Below are 21,658 nucleotides of genomic sequence, written 5' to 3'. Positions count from 1 at the left end.
AATCTTTCTGTGGCACGACTGAAATTTTGGCACCCCCTTTCTGAGGGGAACATTAGCAGAAAATAGCAGATCTACAATCTCACAACGCCTCGCGCTGCTTGCGCTTGTAGATCGCAAAGAGGTTTGGTGTAGAGGGAAAAAAGAGGAGACCAAATACAGAGTGAAAGGTCAAGTTTACTAAGTAGTGAGGGCTCAAGCGGTAAAAGTCTCAAAATACACATGAACATGAATTCAACATTCATACAGTACACTGATGATTGCTGTCAAACAAGTCTATGAAACTCTTTGTGACATCTATGAAAAAGTTTAATCTGCAACACAACTTTATTCAATGTGTAATGGGGGGGGGGGGGGGGTCCCTGCTTCATCTCTCTCTCTCAGCTAAGGGGGTCCTTGGCCTGAAAACTGAAATGGAAACGCAGTGCTTAGAGTTGTACGTGGGGTGGCACTGTTGCAAATATGAAACATTATGACCTGCAGTCCTCGTCTCTTGCTCCGTGTTTTCCTTGAGCATCGCTCGCATCTCCGTTTCCCAGGCAACCCCACAAGCCACAACAAAACTGGAGGCAGCAGAGGTAACGTTTTAGGTGTTAAAAGTAACCCTTGGAACGCAAACGAGGACACGGTTAGTCGCTCATCTGTTTAGTTAACCGGTGGGCGTTCAGTAAATGCATGTAGTCTATTGATCGCATGTTTGTATTGACTGATCCGCCAACTTTATGATTGTGAATGAGCTTTACCCAAAATAAGCAAGAGATGCGACTGTACGTCTTCACATGCATTAGTTAGCAGGCGTCCAGTAACTAAACTAAACTAAACTAGGATTAATCTGGCATATTTAGTCGTCGATCGTCGTATATTTGTCATTAAATGTTTCGATGAATTGAATACACATGGACCCCAATGGAAACAATCCATAGTGCTTTCTTGGGGTTTAATCATTTTAGCAGACCTTTTATAGAACTGTACTTTCTGTGCTTTTTTTTTGCAAACTCTTGATAAAGTATTCAATCAATCATCAATCAATCAACCAGGTCATGGGCGATCAGGTGCATGTCCGGGTGGCGGTTCGAATCCGTCCCTTGCTGCCCAAAGAGATCCTCCACAGTCATCAGGTGTGTGTGAGGGTCATACCTGGGCCGGACAGCACCGGACAGGTGATGCTGGGCTCGGACAGGGACTTCTCCTTCGACCATGCCTTCGGACCGGCCGTCAGCCAGGATGCCTTCTATGAGTCCTGCGTCCAGCCGCTGGTTCGATCCCTGGTTGAGGGCTATAATGCAACAGTGTTCGCCTATGGACAGACTGGGTCGGGCAAGACATACACACTGCATGATGGTATGTGTGACCTATACCCTTGATACTTGACCTGTAAGGTCAAATACGTCTGTCTGACTTAATTGCTAATCTGTCACCTTTACTTGAGAGGCAAAAGTCAGTTTTGTTTGTATATTTGTAATTGATGGAGAAAAAGGAGGGGACTATATTTGGACCCCTATAGGAACACCAGTCAATGATGTAGGCCAGGCTATAGGGCCTATAGTAGTTAACAAGTTATATAGGCTACACTTGTGTTCCAATATGAATCAATTACTATACATTTGTACCTGATCACGCTGACCAGAACAGCCTTAACATTTAGTTACACCTATAAACATACAACATATAACCACTCAATAAAGTACAATATAATATTCAAAAAAATAAACAAATAGTACTCATTATACAGAATGGCCCATTTCACAATCATATTATTGGGTTGTAATTTTTCATGCATTAATGTGTTCATGACTTTGCTGCTGCAGATAGAACAGAATAAGCAGTAAAGTAGCTTTGGGAACCACTAGCCCATAGGACAGGAGCCTATCTCCTGTTCCCAGCTTGGGAACAGGAGAAGCAGCTTGATGTACATTCCATGGACATGATGTATTGTACAAGTACACCCCCTGGATATGATGCCAGTATGTCACAGGGATTCCCAATACAACTCTTGATGTTGAGTGCCAAACATGGAGGAATTGGGTACCACTTTTTACAGTCTTTGGTATGACTCGGCTGGGGATTGAACCCCTGACCTCCCAGTCTGATGGCGGACGGACACTCTAACCACAAGACCACTGAACTGGTCCTGACACAATAGAGGATGATTTAGATTTTTTTATGTGCTGCTGGGGTAGCTTAATAACTTATAATAATACATCATAATTTATCAGTTAACAACATGAACGCCAACGCCAATACAAGTATTAAACAAATTGAAATACTCAAGTAAAGTAAAAAGTTCCTAAAAATGTTACATACTTGAGTAAATTTACTTTTTTTCCACTAGGGGTGCAACAGTTAATCAAACAAATCAAGTTCATCAATTTAATCTACAAGCTTACGATGCGTGAGAAAAAACGTGCTTCTTGATTATTCGATTAATTTCCACTCCTGACTGTCTCTCTCGTGTCCCTTCCAGAGGAAGGGATGGGGATTGTGGGGCGTGTGGCCTACGATGTGTTCACTGGGCTGAAGGGTGAGCAGGCCACAGTGACCATGTCCTACATGGAGCTGTACAGGGAGGAGCTAAGGGACCTGCTGGAGCTTCACACCGACCACAAGGAGCTGCACATCAGAGAGGATGACAGGGGCAACACAGGTAAGTTTTAAATCTTTTTGTGCCCAAGGCACACCAATTGGCAAGTCAAAATCTCAAGACACACCTGTATCACAATGCAAGCTCACAATGCGTCGCAATATATGTGAGCTTGTAAATGGGCTGTTTTCTCTATTTTTGAAAATTGGTGGAGAAAAAGTGAAATTAGAAACAAATAAATAAATATTTTTAAAAAGTTCTGCTTAAATGTCATGTGTATTTTGGAGACCAGTTGTCCAACTGCCTCCAAACTTGGCATAACTATCACTCATAGGTCTGGCTATTGGGTAGGCTACTTTTGCCTCTTTTAATTGGCATATCATTTGTTGAATTTGCATAAATATGCAAATTATGACCCAGATTATGGTCAGTAGGGGGCCGCTCTACTGTTTGCATGCGGGGGGGTCTTCAGGTAGGACGGGGCCAAACTGTTTTTTTCTAGTTCTAATAGTGTGTGTGTGTGTGTGTGTGTGTGTGTGTGTGTGTGTGTGTGTGTGTGTGTGTGTGTGTGTGTGTGTGTGTGTGTGTGTGTGTGTGTGTGTGTGTGTGCATTTCCAGTGGTTGTGGGACTGAAGGAAATGTTGGTTAGCTCAGTGGAGGAGCTCCTCAGCATCCTGGACACAGGTAACGCCCTTCGCCATACCGGCACCACGCGAATGAACGAGCGCTCCAGCCGTTCGCACACCATCCTCACCCTTCAGGTGACAAAGCACTGCCATGGTAGCGTCTCCACCTCAAACACAGTCTGCCTGTCAAAACTCCACCTGGTGGACCTGGCCGGCTCAGAGCGTGCGAGTAAAACGGGCAACACCGGGATTCGTCTGAAAGAGTCCGCTCACATCAACACGGACCTCCTGGCACTGGGCAACGTCATCCGGGCCCTCACGGACCCTGGGCGAAACCGCAGAGAATCGCACGTTCCATTCCGCGACGCCAAAATAACTCGCCTTCTACGCGATTCGCTGGGAGGCAGCGCCCACACGCTGATGGTGGCGTGCGTCAGTCCGTCCCACCACAGCGTGGCCGAGACCCTGAGCGTGCTGCAGTTTGCCTCGAGGGCGCGCCACGTGCGCAACCGTCCCGGGAAGACCTGCGCCATTACCTGGGACCCAGGAGTGGCTCGGCGAGGAGAGCTGGAGCAGGAGGTCCAGACACTACGGGAGGCCCTCAAAGACAAGGGGAGGGAACTGGACGCTGTAAGGGGGAAGGAGGAGGTGCACTCCCAACAGGCCAGTCAGATGGACAGAGAGTTGGACCCAGAGGGAGCGCAAGCCCAACACGTCACCATAGTGCAGCTCAGACGAGAGCTCAACAAATGCCAGGTATGACTCACAGATTGCTGCTTTTATTGAATAAACTAAAAAAAGAGCAGAATGTCAAAACAGGGAGTGTAGGGAGTAGTGTGCAGAGTTTGTCTCCACCAGTCTCTCCTAAAGACTGGAAGATGTGTATAAATCTCTTTTTCGCTTAAGTTTCGCTTGAATTTGGTCAAGGATCATTATTTTCAAAGGCCATAAGAGTTGCTGCCACAGTACAAATTAAGTTGTATGAACGAGATAGTCTAAGTGTTGGTCTGTTGGACTTGGAGCAGGGAATAAAGGTTTTTCATCTCTCCCTTTCTCTCTCTCTCTCTCTCTCTCTCTCTCTCTCTCTCTCTCTCTCTCTCTCTCTCTCTCTCTCTCTCTCTCTCTCTTTCTCTCAGGAGGCTCTAGCCATAGATGAGCAGGTGTTTGTGCAGAAAGAGGACGAGCTGAGGCAGGTTCAGAAGGAGATGCAGAAACTCCTTCAAGAGAGCAAAATACACCTCCAGGCCTTTGAACAAGAGAAGGAGCGTACACGCATACAGGTGAGACGGACAACATATCACACAAAAGGTATCTAAAATGATAGACTGTAAAGCTACATCTTTTTTTTCTTTTAAAGACAGAAAACAATACAATGAAAACATATGTTCCCTACATGCAACAATCCTAACAACACATATCCATTGGTTTTGATTTCAGACTGAACAAATGGTCGACCAGCAGATACTCATCGATCGCCTCCACGACAACCTCATGACCTCCAAAGTGACGTCACTAGAGGAGGGGGTTTCTGGGAAGTTGGCCAGGAGGCCTCACAGTGTCCCACTCCTCAGACACAGCTGTGGTCATGGGCCTGTCAGAAATGTAGGTGACTGCCCTATAACTGTGTCTGTGGCTATTCAAAAGTACACGTTTTTTTAAACGAATTGTTTGTTATTACAAACTCCTCATTGATTGCACTTGTTCCTTTTGTGTGTGTGTGTGTGTGTGTGTGTGTGTGTGTGTGTGTGTGTGTGTGTGTGTGTGTGTGTGTGTGTGTGTGTGTGTGTGTGTGTGTGTGTGTGTGTGTGTGTGTGTGTGTGTGTGTGTGTGTGTGTGTGTGTGTGCGTGCATGTGTAGATCCACACCAGTCCTCCAGCCTATTCTTTAGAGAGGGTGATGGCAGCATTTAAGATGCGTGGTCAACTTCTGCTGGCTGAGGTTGAAGAGAAAGACGAGGTGTACTGCCCATTCATAACCCAGCAGGAGAAACTGAACCACAGTGATCAAGGGCAGGAGGAGGTCAACGAGGAGGGAGGAATGGGCTTTAGGTGAGAAGCTCTACTGTGTAAGTAGGTACACAGTAAAATCCAGAGGGTTGATTTAACCCTGAGGGTGTTCAAATGGAACAAAATGGGCTCGTAAAAGGAGTTAGGGGTTCAGTGATTTCCTCAAGGACACTTCGACATGATTCCAGAAGGAGCTGTGCCCAAATGATAATTCCCAGGAGGCCTTTCCCTTACAGGCCTACAGAGATAGCCAGGTTTCTGAACGTTTTGTCCCCATGTCCCCATTTTTATTTCCATTTTATGCTCTCTCTAAATATACTATGGTTTTGCCAATATTTTGCAATAAACAAGTACTTTCACACAGTGATATTCACTTGAGGCATATGTAGGCATATGTATTTCTGTTTTCATTTCAGCTGTCTAATCTATATGATTTTTTTAACAGACGTTCTTTAAACCGGACATGGACCTGCCGACAGAATCCAAGCCAGAAACAGAACAACACTTTGCTGGAGCAAAGGTCCCAGAACAGAATGAATTTGCCTCAGCAGCCCCAGTCAGGTACTTGTGGATGTTTTTAGAGTCGGTGGTCTGTTCTAGTGTAAGGACAATATCTCACCAGGCCACTTTTTATCTCCCTAATTTCACATCATAAAGTTGCCATGGTTTCTGGTTTACTTGATTTGCTGCTCCTCCCACAGTCGTCGCGGCACATACATACATACATTATGTAATATGTCAAATCAATTGGGAACTGTGTGCTTGTATTTTTCTGATATGGCCTATAGCTTAATTGATATTAATTTATTAGTACATAAAATGTTCCTATTTATATGGGGAAATATGACAGTTCCCATTAAAGTATATATATATTATTTTAATCTCACAAACCATAAGAGTTGGTAGTAGGTTCAAGCTGAAGCTTGTTTTATCAAAAAATCCCAAATAATCAATGCATCGTCTATCGATGCCAAATCGCATTGAGGGGTGTATGCAGAACACAGTGCCGAAAGTGCTTTGACTTCAACCCATAGGGGGCGCCTCAAATGCAAAACGTTGAGAGTGTATTGCAGAAATGATTTGATTGGACCAGTCTTCACCAAAATTGCTTTCTCTTCTGAACATAGGGGCACCACAAATGCAAAAAGTTCAACCGTATTTCGTAGAAACGCTATTTTCCCCCATGGATTCCCCTGGCCATGATGGACACACGACTTGCGTCGGGGCAACCACACTTTGCAATTTTTGTAAAATTGTTTAGGTGTTTCATTTAATATTGTTTATCCTGCTTTTTTCTTTTTTTCTTCACAGCAACTGAGGAGATCAGTGCTGAAAATTGCAGTCCAAGGGAGGCCAGTATCATTCAGAGGAGAATCCGAGAGCTATCAATCAACATGCGTATGAAAGAGGAGCTCATTAAAGAGCTCGACAAAACTGGTGTGTGTGTGTGTGTGTGTGTGTGTGTGTGTGTGTGTGTGTGTGTGTGTGTGTGTGTGTGTGTGTGTGTGTGTGTGTGTGTGTGTGTGTGTGTGTGTGTGTGTGTGTGTGTGTGTGTGTGTGTGTGTGTGTGTGCGTGCGTGCGTGCGTGTGTGCGCACGTGCGTGTGGGCACGCACACAGTCGCACACGTGGCCTTGTGTGTATGTTTGTGTGTGTCTGTGTGTACATGATGATGCATTTGTTCACTTATGCCTGTTTGTTTGATCCATTGGCTTTAAAAACAAAGTGCATATTTTACTACCTGGTATCGCTGTTTCATCCGAGAGATAGATATTGTCACGTATTTCTGTGTTTCCCCTACCTGGCTGTGACCGTCTTTGCCCACATGTGATGAATATGGTGTGTAGCACGTATAGAGTAAAATCCTGACTGTCATTTAAAAATGTGAACAATGACCCTTACAGATACATGTTTACACTTTCACAGTTAAAATAACATTGGATTCTTTATGTGTATCTGTATCTAGACAAGTTCCGATCTGGTCTGGGTCTAAATCTTTGCCTGGAACTGTTCTCCAATCTCCCGTGTGTGTTTGCACGTGACAGGCGAGGAGGCTGAGGCAGCAGAGCGCCGCGGCAGGCAGGCGGGTGGAGGTGCGTTGGCCAGACTGTCCCTGCAGAGCCAGCAGGCCCGGGCAGAGCTCCACCGCAGCCTGCAGCACATGAAACTGCAACGACTGCAACTCCAGCACAGCCTCAGACAGCAGAGTGAGGTCAGGGACACGACCGGACTGCTGCTGGACGACCAGAGCACGGTTGGTACAACGCGACCTCGCCGCAACATACGACCATATGCGCTAACCTATTAAGACCTGAGGCCGATTCTACAAAATGCCTTCTAAATCAGTAGTTCTCACACTTTGAAGATTTTTAAAAAATAGCAGATGTACAAGCTCGCAGCGTGGCACGAAGTGTCGCGCTGTGAGCTTGTATATCTGCTATTTTTGAATAGCCAACGCAAAAACCAAAAATGACACAGATGCTTTCCCGGTTTTGAACTTACTGTATGCTCAGCAGTCCCATAACACTTTATTCGAATGAGTTGAGACGGTCACTGGTGAAATGAAATATGTTCCGTAATGGTTTATTGCTTCCGTTTGCAGGATTTGGCAGTAGAGGATCTGACAGTCTGCCAAAGCAGCCTGACTGAAGACTCGGAAGAAAAGGTAAGGCCTTGACTGTGTGGAGGGAGTCCAACATTTTAAACGTTGCACAAAATCATAGCTTGCTTTCATCCACTTCCAATCAGGTCAATCATGTCATTATATTTTAAAAGTATAATTTGTTTTTTATTTTTTATAAATACTGTAGCTAAAATAGCCGATCTAAAATAGCCGATCTACAAGCTGAGAACACATTGCATCGCAATGCATTGTGAGCTTACAGATCGGCTATTTACGCTATTTGTCGCACGAGAAGCACAGTATATAGTGTGTGACTGTGTGTGTATGTACACGTGTGGTGTCTCAGCCTCAATAAAGGGGGGGTTCCAAGTAAAAAGGGTTGGAACCACACTGGTCTAATTGCTGTTGTTCCCCTTTTTTTTTTGTCCTGCAGGAGCAGCAGAGTGTTTGGCTGGAGGAAGAGGAGGAGCTGGCCCTGCAGAGGAGAGCAGAGCTGCAGGAGCTGGAGGAGGAGCTGAGGACCAGAGAGGAGGTGCTGCAGCGCAGGGACGACTGTCTGCAACAGAGACACAAACTGGAGATCAAGAGGTTACGCTCCAGTCAGGTGTGTGTGTGTGTGTGTGTGTGTGTGTGTGTGTGTGTGTGTGTGTGTGTGTGTGTGTGTGTGTGTGTGTGTGTGTGTGTGTGTGTGTGTGTGTGTGTGTGTGTGTGTGTGTGTGTGTGAGTGTGTGCAAACTTTAGGGCATAGAATCAAATCAGGGCATAGAATCAGGCTATCTCTGTATTAAAGATAGCCTGTACCTTTGACCCTAGCGTAGAGGAAGCTTTTATGACCACGGTCATTAAATACCAACCACTCCTACACCTTCTGAGAGCTAGGCTATAGGTGCAGACTATTAGTTTGTATATTTGGCAGCCTAGATCATACCCACAGGAAGGTTGTTAAAGGATTTCAACAACTTGGGATGCCCAAAAAGAATGCCCAATAAACAACATTGCAAGGTTCTTTATAGAAATAAATAAACGTAATAAATAAATAAAAATCAAACAAACCGACAAATGTTTTCTTTTTGCAGGCTCTGAATCGAGACCAGTCGCTCTTATCTGATGAGTTGCACTCCCTGGAGAAGCAGCTAGAGGGCAGCAGCACAGCGAGGCAGGCTGTAGGAGTCACTGCAGGGGAGCTGGAGAAGGAGAGGGATGCGCTCATACAGAGAAGAGATGCTCTGGACCTGCAGCTTAGAGATGGCAGGCTGCTCACTGCACAGGTTAGAAAGTGTGTGTGAGTGCATGCTTGCTTGCGTGCGTGCGTGCGTGCATGAGTTCGTGTAAGGGTGCATGTGTATGAGAGACTTTTAGTTTGGCAAGGATTTTGAAAAGTAATCTCTTATCTTACAGCGCATTTATACGTATGTGTTGTTCATATAACAATGCATCTACAGTATGTTTAATACAAGCCCACTCATGGCTAAGCATTTGAATTCCTGTGTGTGTGTGTGTGTGTGTGTGTGTGTGTGTGTGTGTGTGTGTGTGTGTGTGTGTGTGTGTGTGTGTGTGCGTGTGCGTGTGCGTCCAGGAGGAGCATTCCCTACTTCAGCTGGAGGAAGCTGTAGAAGCGCTGGACACTGCCCTGGAGTTTAAAAACCGCTCCATAGTGAACAGACAGAAGCAGCTGTCAATCACCTGTCAGTCACATAGTACTGAACCCGCCCAACTCTGTGACGTCATCATGAAACTGAGAGAGCTCTCACTGCCTGAGGCCTCAGAGCTACTGGTGCAATACTTCAACAAGGTTAGATAGGACACACACGCACACGCACACGCACACACACACACACACACACACACACACACACACACACACACACACACACACACACACACACACACACACGCTCTTTCAGGTACTTAGTTTCAGCAACCACACTTTTACAAAGATTACAAAGTACTTTACCAAGAAATGAAATGGAAATAATTCAAAGAAGCAATAATACTAATTAAGCACAATAAGATAAAACACAAATGCAAATCAATGATAAGCCTTAAGACAAACAGTCTTAAGAAACAGTCCACACTCACAGAAGAAGTTTTAGCATTTTTAATTTACCACAGCAGCAGTCTCATCCATTTGAAGTACTATTGTGTATATTAGGTTTATGTTTTTCTGCCTGTCTCTGCCTCCCACCCTGCCCTGCCCTGCACTCCTCCGCAACCACCACCTCCCTTTTCTTTAGGTGGTGCATCTCCGTGAAGAGGACCGCCATCTACGGTTGCATTGTGAAGAGCTACAGCTGCAGGCCTGGGAGCAAGACAAAGTGCTCAGAGAGATGGAGGCTGCCCTGCAGCGCGTGGCCCTGGAAACAGACCGCAGGCTCACCCAGCAGCACCGAGAGCATCAGGGCACCATTCAACTACTGCTGCAACAATTTACAGGTGAGGAAAGGCATTCACGTCAGTGGTCACCGCCCCACAAAGTACCTCAAGCTGGGACGTTGACTTATCTATATATATATAGTGGCTTAATTCAAGCTAACAATGAATTAAGACTCAACGAGTTGTTAGCTTGAAGATACAGCGTGTGTGTGTGTGTGTGTGTGTGTGTGTGTGTGTGTGTGTGTGTGTGTGTGTGTGTGTGTGTGTGTGTGTGTGTGTGTGTGTGTGTGTGTGTGTGTGTGTGTGTGTGTGTGTGTGTGTGTGTGTGTGTGTGTGTGTGTGATAACAACGGCGAGGCTGCAGAACATCATCACTAACATGAAAAATAGGCATTACCCAAATGAACATTATACCATATCTTATTATAACCCACCAGCATAGTGAAAACCCAATGATGCCGAACCAGGCCAACACACAGCAAGCCACCCTCTCTACCTGAGGGGTTTGTATTTGAGGACTGACAGTATGTAGCCTATATTGTATGTGCGGGCCTACGCCGCCAGAACCTCTAGTTTTGTACATTTACAATTTTTACAAGTAATGTAAATAAGCCCTGAGGGCATTAACAAGAACATTACTAGAGTATTTGCCAAATTTCAATGAGTCAATAGTTATGACAAAGGCAAGGCCTACTTTATTGGATGTTTGGCAAATGTTTCACTGCATTGTTATTTGCTGTCAATTGTAACTATTGCTCTCTCTGTTAAAAACAACAAATAGAATACACCTAGCATGGGATTTGTTTGTTTTCATATAATGTTTCTTATGTCAAAGGATCAATGTAAGTCAGAACACAAACAAACAAAATTTAGTGAATTCAGGTATTTACACTGACCAACTAAAGATTATCCAACTGAAATCAAATGTTTGTGTATTATTATTCTGATCACTTGCATGGTGATAGACACCAGGGGTATGATGGGGCAGAAATGAGATGATGAAGTTAGTCATAATCTTGGATGAAAGAAAGGCCGATGGGTGAACTCCAAGAACACTTCCGCCCAGCAAGGACAAAGGTTCAAATGCCTTTAATGTCGACCGGTTTCGACACACAAGTGTCTTCCTCAAGGCGTGGCTAAAGGGAACTTTCACCCAAGTTCAAGTCCTTATATTCTCCTAGAGGCCACGCCAGGGGACCTAATTACAGCACAGCACTATACAGTATAAACCATGCAGTATATTGAGTTGCCCATGTCTATTGTCACAGTAGTGAACATAGTATGTAACAAAAAGTCAGAAAAGTCATCCACTTTCATCTTCTTAACACTTTCTTTGCCCGTGTCACCATGGAACAAAATATTCACGTGCACACCATGTGTGTGTGTGTGTGTGTGTGTGTGTGTGTGTGTGTGTGTGTGTGTGTGTGTGTGTGTGTGTGTGTGTGTGTGTGTGTGTGTGTGTGTGTGTGTGTGTGTGTGTGTCTCGGGGGGTGAAGGCGGGTCTGCAGAAAAGGATGAGACCCTCCAGGCTCGAGTACAGCAGCTGGAGAAAGAGTTGTTTTTCTACAAGAGCTCTAGTCGTCAGCTGAAGAAGAAAGTGAGAGAGCTGCTGAATGACCCTCAGCTTTCCCTGCCGCTGCCTGCCACACAGCCCTCACTCCAACAGACACGGCCCGAGTCGTCGCACACAGACACACACAACATGCAGGTAAACACAAGAACAAGCAGTCAACAGACGCCTGTTGAGCGCAGGAAGACACACAAACTCCAGGCAAAGATGAGCCAGGCATTGGTTGACACGGGGCAGACGGCGCACACACAGAGACACAAACATCGCACTTCATGTCCTTCCTCATCTTCTGAGCTCCAAACACACCGAAAATCAAAGGTTCTCACGTATGCCAGCGTGCATGCACACACACAGCCTGAAGAAAGGAACGGCGGAGGCCACAGTGGGGATGCGTTGAAGATGATGCCAGTCTGCCTGCCTCGCAGAGAGCTGAGACAGATCTCCCCGGCAGACCTGCAGGTTGGTGTTAATGCCACAGGGGGACGCCATTCTGCAGCAAAGACCACCATAGATTCAATACCGGAGGACTCAATAGAAATGGACTGTTGATGCAGGTAGCGATATTGCATTCACTAAGACTGGGGCCTTTGGAAGTTTCTGAACTGAAGAGAGGACCTTGCTATCTTGAAAAGTTAAACATATTTAAGAAGAAATGTTGTATTGTTAATTGGAGTGAAACAAATAATAAGCAAATGTAAGACTCTTGTGAGGATGTTCTCTTGTGTATACTTTTGGCATGGAAGTCATAAATGTTCCATATTCCATTCAGTGTAGAGTCAAAGAAGTGGATGTGTTGACACAAGGGCTGTAATAATTTGCTACAGTGCATCAACTTTGAACGTTTCTGTAAATTGTTCAGTCTTTCATCATAAAAAATGGTTAAAGGTTAGATAACATCGATCAATAGTAATGGCGCTTTTACTATAACAGGCTACCATGGGCTAGTAGCCGGTTTAATTTATTTTTCTCGTTATCTTATTTTTGCTTCTCCAGTTTCATCTGAACCGGTTTCATTTTCTGTTTTGGTGGGAACTCTTTAATTGCCAGAGCTGAGACCGACTATAATGCAATGTCTGAAACCTGGGAATTATTAGATTTAATGTGAAGATACCATGGATAAAATTGAGCGCATTGTATTTAAGCATAATACAGCCTCCTTTAAAACCATTTTAAGCTAAAACAAACCCTCATGACCAACCACTTGTTAGAATTAATTGACCAAATAGTTCCCTGAAAACAGCAGCACTTGGTTACCATTTGAATCTCAGCACTTGTGGTGAAAGGAAGCATTGTACAGTAATGTGACATTATGCCCCCCCGCCCCCCTCCATGCCCATTTTCACAGCTCAAACAGTAATGCACTTAAAATGAGTAAGTTACTACATAAAATCTGATGATTTTATGAAATAAATGTTTTATTAAAATCTTGTAAGTCTATTGTTTTTTCTCCTATTGAATCGGAAGCATGAATATTGAGATTTATCTGCAGATTTTTGGTGAAATACAACTATTCTTTTTATTCCAAAGGTTTGATGGGATAGCCAGCCTACAGGAAGAGTGGGCAGCTAAACATTGTGGGCACCTCACTGCTGCTGAATGTTGTTGAAAAACCTTATTATGGGTATCCCTGGCACCCAATTCTTTCAAATGGGGTTCCACGGCCAAATACTTGCATGTCATTTTGCCCCCAAAATGATATGCATGTATCACCAAAATGTTTGAGAACCACTGACTGCTGTACATCAACATCCAGTGGTGTAAAGTAACAACTAAGTACATTTACTCAATTACTATACTTAAGTACAATTATGAGGTATTTTTTACTTTACTGGAATATTTCCAATTTTCAATAATTGTTCTTCTACTCCACTACACCTCAGAGGCAAATATTGTACTTTTACTTCACTACAATTATTTGAAAACGTTAGTTACTATAACTTTGCAGATATAAATCATTATATTATAAATATATTAACATAAATTAACCACTTCAGCCCTATTTTATACATAGGCTATTTGAAAATAGCCTCGTTATGAAGCGTTGTGAGCTTGTAGATCTGCTATTTTCAAACATCTTAGTACATTTACTTTTGGTACTTTAAGCATATTTGGATGCCAATACTTTTGTACATTTACTCAAGTAACATTTTGAACAGCGTATTTTAATATTGCAGTATTGAGTATTGATACTTTTACTTAAGTAAAAGCTGTGAGTACTTTTTCAACCACTGCGCGGAACTACACCAACACATTTTTGGTCTACCCGGGCCCCCGTACTTCACCCAGCGACCAACAGTGCAGTCAGAATCACATCGTTACAGAAGGATCCACACAGACAGGTGAAAACAAACTAAGTGTGTCTTCTTGACCCACATTTTAACACACATTAAGTACTATCGCAAGGAGACGCGTTTTGTGCGACAGCTTGAATACGTTCTTTGTTGTCACGAGTTGAGTAGTTTTAACACTTGTTTGGGGGGGTAGCTCTTTGAGGCTAACCATACCACCGCAGCTAGCGAGGCTATCAGTGTTGCCATGTCCGCTGATTTTAAGTTACATTTGGCTTCTGTTAATTTGCTTGTAAATATTGGCAGTTGCGGTTTGCGGCTTTTTGGTCTTGTTTTTAAAGTGTAATTATCTGGACCTGTTAAAAATATATATATATATATTTATGTTATCATTATTTAAATCAGTTCTCAAACATTTGCATGTCAAGGAACAATGTACAAACAAATGTTTATAACTTTAAAATATGTTCCAAATATTTCACTTTTTTCTTTTCAAGATCTTTTTCTAAATAGCAGATCTACAAGTTCTCAACGCGTCGCATCGTGAACTTGTGATCTGCTATTTTCAATTAGCAATCGCTCATGTAGCCTAGTTGCTTCTTTTTTGGGCTTGTTTTCATAGACCCTGTTGCCTATTTCTCTCGCAAGATCTGGCGACCCTATAGCAAGGCTATCCACTGTTACTTTACTGCATTGTAATGCTAGGTCCCAGGGCACGTTGAAGCGAATGAGTCTTCATTTAAATGCAGTAACATTACAACTTCATTCATTATAAGCAACATTGTTTCCAACTGTTAGAGTGGCTTGTATTAATTAGACAAAGGCTTTTTCCTACTACGGGGCTTTTGCTTGTTTCTGGCAGTGTTTCAGGCTGTATTGTTATAGTTCAGTCGTTTTCATTGTTTAATTCAGATCAACCAGTAGCTACCATGGCATCGTCTGCAATGATCAACGTCCCCACCACGGCGTCCCGCTTCGCATTGCTACAGATCGACACTGAGTCGGACTCTGACAGTTCCGAGGTGGGAGGAAAGACCACCGGCAGCAAGGGGGGCCGGGACTCTGGGAAGAGCAGAGGGACCACAGGCAAGGCAGCAGGGAAAGCCGCTCAGAACAATGACAAAAAGAAAGATAAGAAGAAGAAGAAGAAAGAACAGCAACAGACTGAAGCCAATCAGGTGTGTGAGTGCCAGGAGTGATGCATTCAATTAGAGACGATGCACCATATCGGCCGTTTTACATTCAACTGGTTGTATTGTCATATTGTAGGCCAATGGTTCTCAAACTTTGACATTTCAAGGTCTCCCCTTAACTCTTGACAGTATACAAATGGAACCAAATGTACCCGTTAAGCTCCATTTGGTTCCATTTATGTACTGTCAGAGTTACATACTTGTAAGGGTCAATTTAGACCCCCCTAAAGGAACCCAGAGAGTCCCTGAAATTCACTTTGAGAACCATTGTTGTAAACATGTTCTCTCTGTCCCTCATTTGTTGTTTCACTTCATAACTGAAACCATGTTGGGGGGGGGGGGGGCAGGGTGTAGCTAAAGGTCAGGTGTCTTGAGCCTTTCACGTTGGAGGATAATTAAAGCTTTCTGTTCAACTGCCTCGACTGGTTTTAAACAAAGACCATTGGTCAAGACTGGTGACCTAGGAGTAGGACAGGTCTTACTGGGTTAGATATGCAGAAAGATTGAAGTTGTCACTAACAAATCTAGCCTGAAACGTAGATGCTTTCATCACATACCCAACCTTTATTTTCCCTGGGGTGAGCGATATCTGATAACCCCGAGGGGAGGGCTGACACTGTAATTGATGGCAGCTGACTAAAATCAGTGCGAGCTAAAGTGCCATCATACCTGCAGAAGTAACTCTGCATCTAAAACACTGGTTGCTGCGCTGATCAAATGCAGTTTTCTTCTTTGTGACTAAATAGGCTATGTTTCAAATCATCCCACAGCATGGCATTTCTCATAGCCTTCGGTTGGATAACCTCAGGTAATGGTGTTTATGTTGCCACTTTGAGCGACATGCCATAAAGAAAAGCAGTGCAGTACAAATGGATTATTAACCGTTTAGTAGTTTGTTTTAAGAGGGGAAACAAGCATGTCTGACTATCTCAGTTGAGGCAGATTCTCAAGGTTGTGGTATTGGAAATGAAAAAAGTGGTATCGAGGTAATCGCGCCACCCCAATCTTCTGACTGATGTATTTGGATTTTGTCCTTCAGTTGCGAAGTCTGGCTTTCAAAAAGATCCCTCAGAAGTCATCTGCCCCACCACCACCCATGACTAGTCTCCAGGCTGTAGCAAATGACCTTCTCAATCCTACAGCGGGGGACCAGACTGTACCCGCTGAAGGATGGCAACAATGGAAACAGAGGGATGAGCAGGTAGGAAAATACAGTACCAAAGGGGAATGAATGCAAATGCATGCTGTAAACTCCACTGTCTCGATTTAGGAGTTTGAGCATGTGTATAGATTACATGGTAGAAAGATACATGTATTGTAACATTTTATGTCAAATTTGCCATGCCATAATGTCAAAAATAGGGAGTGGGCATTAGGGCTGTACTATGGTAAAATTATTTTATATCGTTAACATAATTGTTTTGGAATAAGATTCTTGCATTGCACTTTGTTTTTGTGTGTTTTCTTTAAGTAACGGTTTTGGAAAATGTTTTATAATAATCATCACTTTGGTACGTCTGTTGCTGTGTCTTTTTCCATAAAAACTTGTTAGAGAAGTTGGATGCCTGTGTATGCTCAATGTCCTCTCCAGCTGTGACAAGCTACAATTTAAAGAGAAACTCCCTGACATTCCATTGTATTGCATGTAGCTTATGTTTTCCTTCCTTGTCTCTGTTTTCCTTCGCCCATCTGTAGATAACCAGTGAGCTGTATGAGGCAGACTTAGAAAAGGCCTTGATTCTCAGCCAACTTGAATTTGAACAACAGAAAGAGGTACATCACAAAGTAAACTAACAAACACTTTACTTATACTACTATGCTGCCTTTTGTTTTTTGTTTCATTTGTCAGTTGCATAACAATACAGGACTTCCAGATCACTCAATTTGGTAATTTGGTTGTCGGTAAAATTATTTGAAGCAGAATGAACATCTATTTTTTACAGGGCGGCACAGACACTGTGTCTCCTAAGTCTCGAGGGGGAAAGAAGGAAAAGAAGAAGAACCAGCAGGGAAAAGACAAGAAGACTGTCTCTTTGCAAGATTTTCAGGCAGAAGGAAGTGTCGGTGAGAGAAAAGTAGAGAAACCTAAACACAAGTGTTGTGGGACATAGTCAGTAGAATGATAGCTTCTTCCTTTGTGATAATGAATCCACATTCTATTACCTGCTATACAGAGTAGATACTCTCTGAGAGTAAAATTAACAGAGGATGTTACCGTGTACTTTCAATCTCTGAATTGACTTGGCACGAACAGTAAAACCACATACTTGATGTATTCTCTGTATTTGCAGAACATCTGGCTAAGAAAGAGAAAGAGGTAAGACACGCCGAACATTCCCATTCCTAAATCCAACCATCCATCTACTATAAATCTATTGTTTTAGAATCAGTCAGTAGAAACTGTTTTAGAGTAACCTTTATCAAGCTCGCTCTATATAAACTGTATACTTTATTAAGATTGGTTTAGTTGTCATATTTACATACCATGTTGTCACTGCTGCTACCATTACACCATACAGGAATCTAGTGCAGCTAATCTAGCATTAGGCGTGGGGCCGGAGGATCGGTTCTTCAATAAGTTGGAGGATGATGTCAATCGGATCATCCAACGGGAAAAGAGACGTGAGCAGTATGTCAACAGCCAGGGCCAAGAGGTCAACACCTCCACAGAACATGAACCGGTGAGATGGACTGACGGGAACTCATACACGTACTGTCGGAGTGGATTGGGACCCACTTTTCTAAACGGCTGTTAAGTTTGCAGTGTCACCGGACATCACATTGAATACTCTCACTTGTAGTTGTAGTGTTAGGGTTACAGAATGTAACAGATACTGAATTTGCCAACTCATTGTGATTTTTTGTTTTGTTAGTGAACATATTACCATTTTAAGTTTGGTGGTGAGGGTAATTGGATCAGTGTACTAAGCTTTAGCATCAGTTTTTCTGCTTGTCACCCACTGTCTGTGTCTTGTTTGTCTGACTGCCTCAAATCAGTCAATGTTGAATCAAAATAAATAAATGTAAGTATTGCAAAAGTAACTAGTAACGTAACTAGTTTACTACTTTTATATTGCAGTAACTAGTAAAGTAACTACGTTACTTTTTGAAGGCAGTAACTATAACTAGTTACTAACTTAAAGTAACGTGCCCAACATGGATTATTATTTGGGACATGCATCCTGGTGGAGATCTGCGCTCCACTGTGTGCAAAGGTTGTGGTTTACCTTTCTCAGAGTTACAGGCTGTTGCAGGTATACTGTTAACCTTTTCATAATTTCTAAAAGCAGCTCTTATTTTCCTGCCTTTTTACACCCCACTCCACCCCGCTCCCAGGACCCTCGGACAGAACAGTTGAAGTATGATCTGGAGAAGAAAGACCAGGAGATTGATAAACTAAAGAAAACCATCTCGCAGTGGGAGGTCAGCGGTCATAAGCTACAGTTGCCTGAACATCCATGTATTTCACTGTCTAATCTGCCACTTTTGTCCAATGTTGAATCACAGATTACTAGCCATTTCTTGCCAATTTTAACAACATATTCAGACATTTCCAATTATAGACACCATGCTGCCTCCTCTCTACAGCGGTAAAATGTTTACTGTTGGTCAGTTCTCGTCTCATATTATATTGCGATGAGTTAACATGCGCTGTCCTCATTTAGACAGTTTTGCTATAGCCTGCTTCACTTTAGGAAAAACAATAGTTTAAGGGTGTCCGAGAGGGAGTATTTATTCACTGTATTTTGGAATATATAAAACAAATTATTAACCTTCGTCCTGCTTCCTTTTCTCTTCAGATGAAATACAAGGAGGTAAAAGCAAGAAATTCCCAGCTCCTTAAGATGCTGCAGCAGGGGGAGAGTGAGTTGAATATCAGCAACATAAAAACCCAGTTGTTTCCTTTAGTATATACTGACTGATTGTTTGGTTTGATTGATCTGGTATTGATCTCCTCCAGGTTCTAATGTGCTCTCCTTTTAATGCGTTCTCTTTCAACAGTGAAAGATAAAGCAGAGATCCTTCTACAGGTGGATGAGCTTTTAAATATCAAAGAGGAACTGTCATCACAGGTGCGTGAGTGTGTGAGAAATGTGCACACACATTGAACACCTTTGCATCAAACTATAACTACCAGTCACCTGTATTATTAGCAGTGAATCAGATCATGTGACTGGATGAATTGTCTCCTTTAGGTATCATTACTGCACGCTGCCCTTGAACAAGAAAAGTCTAAAGTTAAAGGCCTCCAGTCAGAACAGCCAAAGCATCAGGTAAGATTGTCCTTGGGCTGAAGGTGTGTGTGTGTGGGGAAGGGAGGTTGAAGGTGAGAGACTACATTGCAATTGGGACACGGGAAGCCGTGATACTGTATGTGTATGTATGAGAGCTTGTAACGAGTGCGTGTGAACATAATGTGTGCATGCGTGTGAAGTAATGTGTGTTCCTTCCTCTAGAAAAGAGAGATGTCATCCATTATGTCTAAACCAGTAGAGAGCAGAAGAGACAGGGCCATGGTAACAAAGCTATAGCTATTGTACATTGTAGATGCAGGTCAAAATAATTATTGTACTCTGCATTGGGTGACTTCATTTGCAATATAAATATGGCGCATAGGGGTGTGAATCTTTTGGTATCCCATGATTTGATTAAATTCCAGGTGAGGATTTGATTTAAAATCAATTTTCGATTCCAAACTCTTCTCAATTCAAAATTGATTCTCGATTAAAAATAATTCTCGATCGATTTGAAACCTATTTGAACCACTTCTGTACACCTGTAAACCTGTACATAAACCAATACATTGCACTGAAATGTATATCATTTGCTGTTCAATTATTAGGCCTATGTGCTGATCCTTTATGACTGATCAATCTCACCTTTCCCTCAGTCTGTTTACCTTTTACCTTTGAGTTCAAAGAACAACCCCACTTGGGGATCCAGTCAGACGGGGTAAGGAGGAAGAACAAGAGGGTTCCAATCAAGCGTTGCTCTAGATTTGTGGGCCATATGAATTAATAATCACATTGCCGACCAATGCCCTTACAGTGTCACCAGGATTTCCATACATACAGTATGTGTCCGCGATGAAGCAACCAATAGGTTGCAACTATCCGTTCTGGGGTATAGACTGTACAGTTGCAAGGGGTGATTCAGACCGCTGTGACACAACGACATGCATGCATCCGCAACGTGTTGTGAATCGACTATTTTCGGCACGCGACACCTTGGAATGACAAAGCATAAGTAGGGCTTAAAACGGTTTTCTGGAACAGAATATGATTGATACAGTAGGTGAGATCCTGGTGGTGATGTTTGGGCTGCTTCATTGTATACTGGGAGGCGTGTGACTTGTTCTTTCAATTCTGTGATGCAGTTCTTCATATTTTCTCATATCTGTGATTAACTATTGTTGTCATCCCTGGTCTTTTCTGACTGACAGGGAAACAAGAAGGGGAAGAAGGGTTCAGAGTCGGATCTATGAAGATTCCAACAGGAGGATGCAGTGACTTCAAAAATATGTAACTGAACAAATTAATGAAGAAAAAAAAAGTTGATTTTCTTCTGGGTACCCTCCCCGATTTGCTTTTTTTTATGTTTCTCCCAACTTTGTCAAGACACTATGCATGCCCCCTCAACACCTACACACACACACACACACACACACACACACACACACACACACACACACACACACACACACACACAAAAGACTGACTCGCCCGACTTGGTGGGATGTATTGCACAGCAGAAGAATAAGAGGCTTTAAAAATCCATCATAAGTGTTGAAGTTTGAATGATGGTTTTGGTTTCCAGTGCTACCGTTTTTAGGTGAAGTTGTGACACTTTATCTCCAGCACTGTTCATGTTCAGTTTAAAGCACGCTGTGTATCCCTTTCCCCCTGTTTTGATGCCAAAATGTCATGATGTACCTTTTTGATTGTTCTGTTTTTCTTTATCTCACTGTAAAGTAAATAAACTACTTTTCCAGTGGAAACTAAGAGTGAGATTTCTGTTTTTGTTTGGCACGTTTTATCTCGTGAATTTCAAGACTTAAGGTTTATTTGCATGAAGATGATGTAGCTGCTTCAACCTTTTATTTATTTGATTTTTAACTTTTGTAATTCCCATGTGTTTCATTTTAGTGTATATATCAGTGGTTGTCAAACCTTTTAATTTCAAGGACCCCCAGTTTTGTAATTATGGACCCCATAACTCTTGAGTGTGTACATGAGTTGCAGAGCTGTGTAGGGTCCATTTGGTTCCTAACTATGAATACTTTTGCAGAGGACCCTCTAAAACCACCTCAAGGACCCCTGTTCACTTTGAGAAAGCTCACAATGTGATGCATTGTGAGCTTTTAGATCTGCTATTTTCAACAGATTTGTATACATTTGTAAAC

General features: G+C 42.9%; 2 protein-coding genes across 4 annotated transcripts; both read left to right on the top strand.

Annotated features, from left to right (window-relative positions):
* Window positions 1-537: 537 nt before the first annotated feature.
* On the top strand, window positions 538-13,117 carry LOC311043573 (kinesin-like protein KIF27). Of its 2 annotated transcripts, none has more exons than XM_084054878.1 (16): window positions 538-575; window positions 1,035-1,338; window positions 2,462-2,641; window positions 3,197-3,960; window positions 4,344-4,484; window positions 4,642-4,806; window positions 5,062-5,252; window positions 5,656-5,771; window positions 6,522-6,647; window positions 7,255-7,463; window positions 7,812-7,874; window positions 8,266-8,436; window positions 8,909-9,100; window positions 9,409-9,624; window positions 10,067-10,265; window positions 11,701-13,117. In XM_084054878.1, the coding sequence occupies exons 2-16, from the start codon at window positions 1,038-1,040 to the stop codon at window positions 12,321-12,323; spliced, it is 3,657 nt and encodes a 1,218-aa protein (XP_083911004.1). In that variant the 5' UTR covers window positions 538-575; window positions 1,035-1,037; the 3' UTR covers window positions 12,324-13,117. The 2 variants fall into 2 exon arrangements, with proteins under 2 accessions (XP_083911004.1, XP_083911003.1); XM_084054877.1 differs by having other exon boundaries at window positions 4,341-4,484.
* A 936-nt stretch (window positions 13,118-14,053) lies between these two features.
* Window positions 14,054-21,253, top strand: gkap1 (G kinase anchoring protein 1). Of its 2 annotated transcripts, none has more exons than XM_084054654.1 (12): window positions 14,054-14,128; window positions 14,987-15,240; window positions 16,295-16,456; window positions 16,951-17,028; window positions 17,199-17,319; window positions 17,547-17,572; window positions 17,775-17,936; window positions 18,592-18,678; window positions 19,056-19,119; window positions 19,258-19,328; window positions 19,452-19,529; window positions 20,699-21,253. In XM_084054654.1, exons 2-12 carry the CDS (start codon window positions 14,992-14,994, stop codon window positions 20,738-20,740), a joined length of 1,140 nt encoding a protein of 379 aa, XP_083910780.1. In that variant the 5' UTR covers window positions 14,054-14,128; window positions 14,987-14,991; the 3' UTR covers window positions 20,741-21,253. The 2 variants fall into 2 exon arrangements, with proteins under 2 accessions (XP_083910780.1, XP_083910781.1); XM_084054655.1 differs by having other exon boundaries at window positions 14,062-14,113; window positions 14,975-15,240.
* The last annotated feature ends 405 nt before the right edge of the window (window positions 21,254-21,658 follow it).

This window comes from Gymnoscopelus microlampas, assembly GCF_963454915.1.
Source record: "Gymnoscopelus microlampas genome assembly, chromosome: 4".
Classification (NCBI taxonomy): Eukaryota; Metazoa; Chordata; class Actinopteri; order Myctophiformes; family Myctophidae; genus Gymnoscopelus; species Gymnoscopelus microlampas.
Note: the sequence above shows the minus strand (reverse complement) of the source record. Positions and strands in the feature narration are given on the sequence as shown.

Excerpts from the sequence above, each read along its gene's own strand:
- LOC311043573 (XM_084054877.1), top strand. The coding sequence starts at position 1,038 with ATGGGCGATCAGGTGCATGTCCGGGTGGCGGTTCGAATCCGTCCCTTG. Across the intron at positions 6,648-7,254 it reads TAAAGAGCTCGACAAAACTG|GCGAGGAGGCTGAGGCAGCA; the intron begins GTGTGTGTGTGT and ends TGCACGTGACAG. Across the intron at positions 9,625-10,066 it reads TGGTGCAATACTTCAACAAG|GTGGTGCATCTCCGTGAAGA; the intron begins GTTAGATAGGAC and ends CCTTTTCTTTAG.
- gkap1 (XM_084054654.1), top strand. The coding sequence starts at position 14,992 with ATGGCATCGTCTGCAATGATCAACGTCCCCACCACGGCGTCCCGCTTC. Across the intron at positions 17,320-17,546 it reads TCAGGCAGAAGGAAGTGTCG|AACATCTGGCTAAGAAAGAG; the intron begins GTGAGAGAAAAG and ends CTGTATTTGCAG. Across the intron at positions 19,329-19,451 it reads AAGAGGAACTGTCATCACAG|GTATCATTACTGCACGCTGC; the intron begins GTGCGTGAGTGT and ends TGTCTCCTTTAG.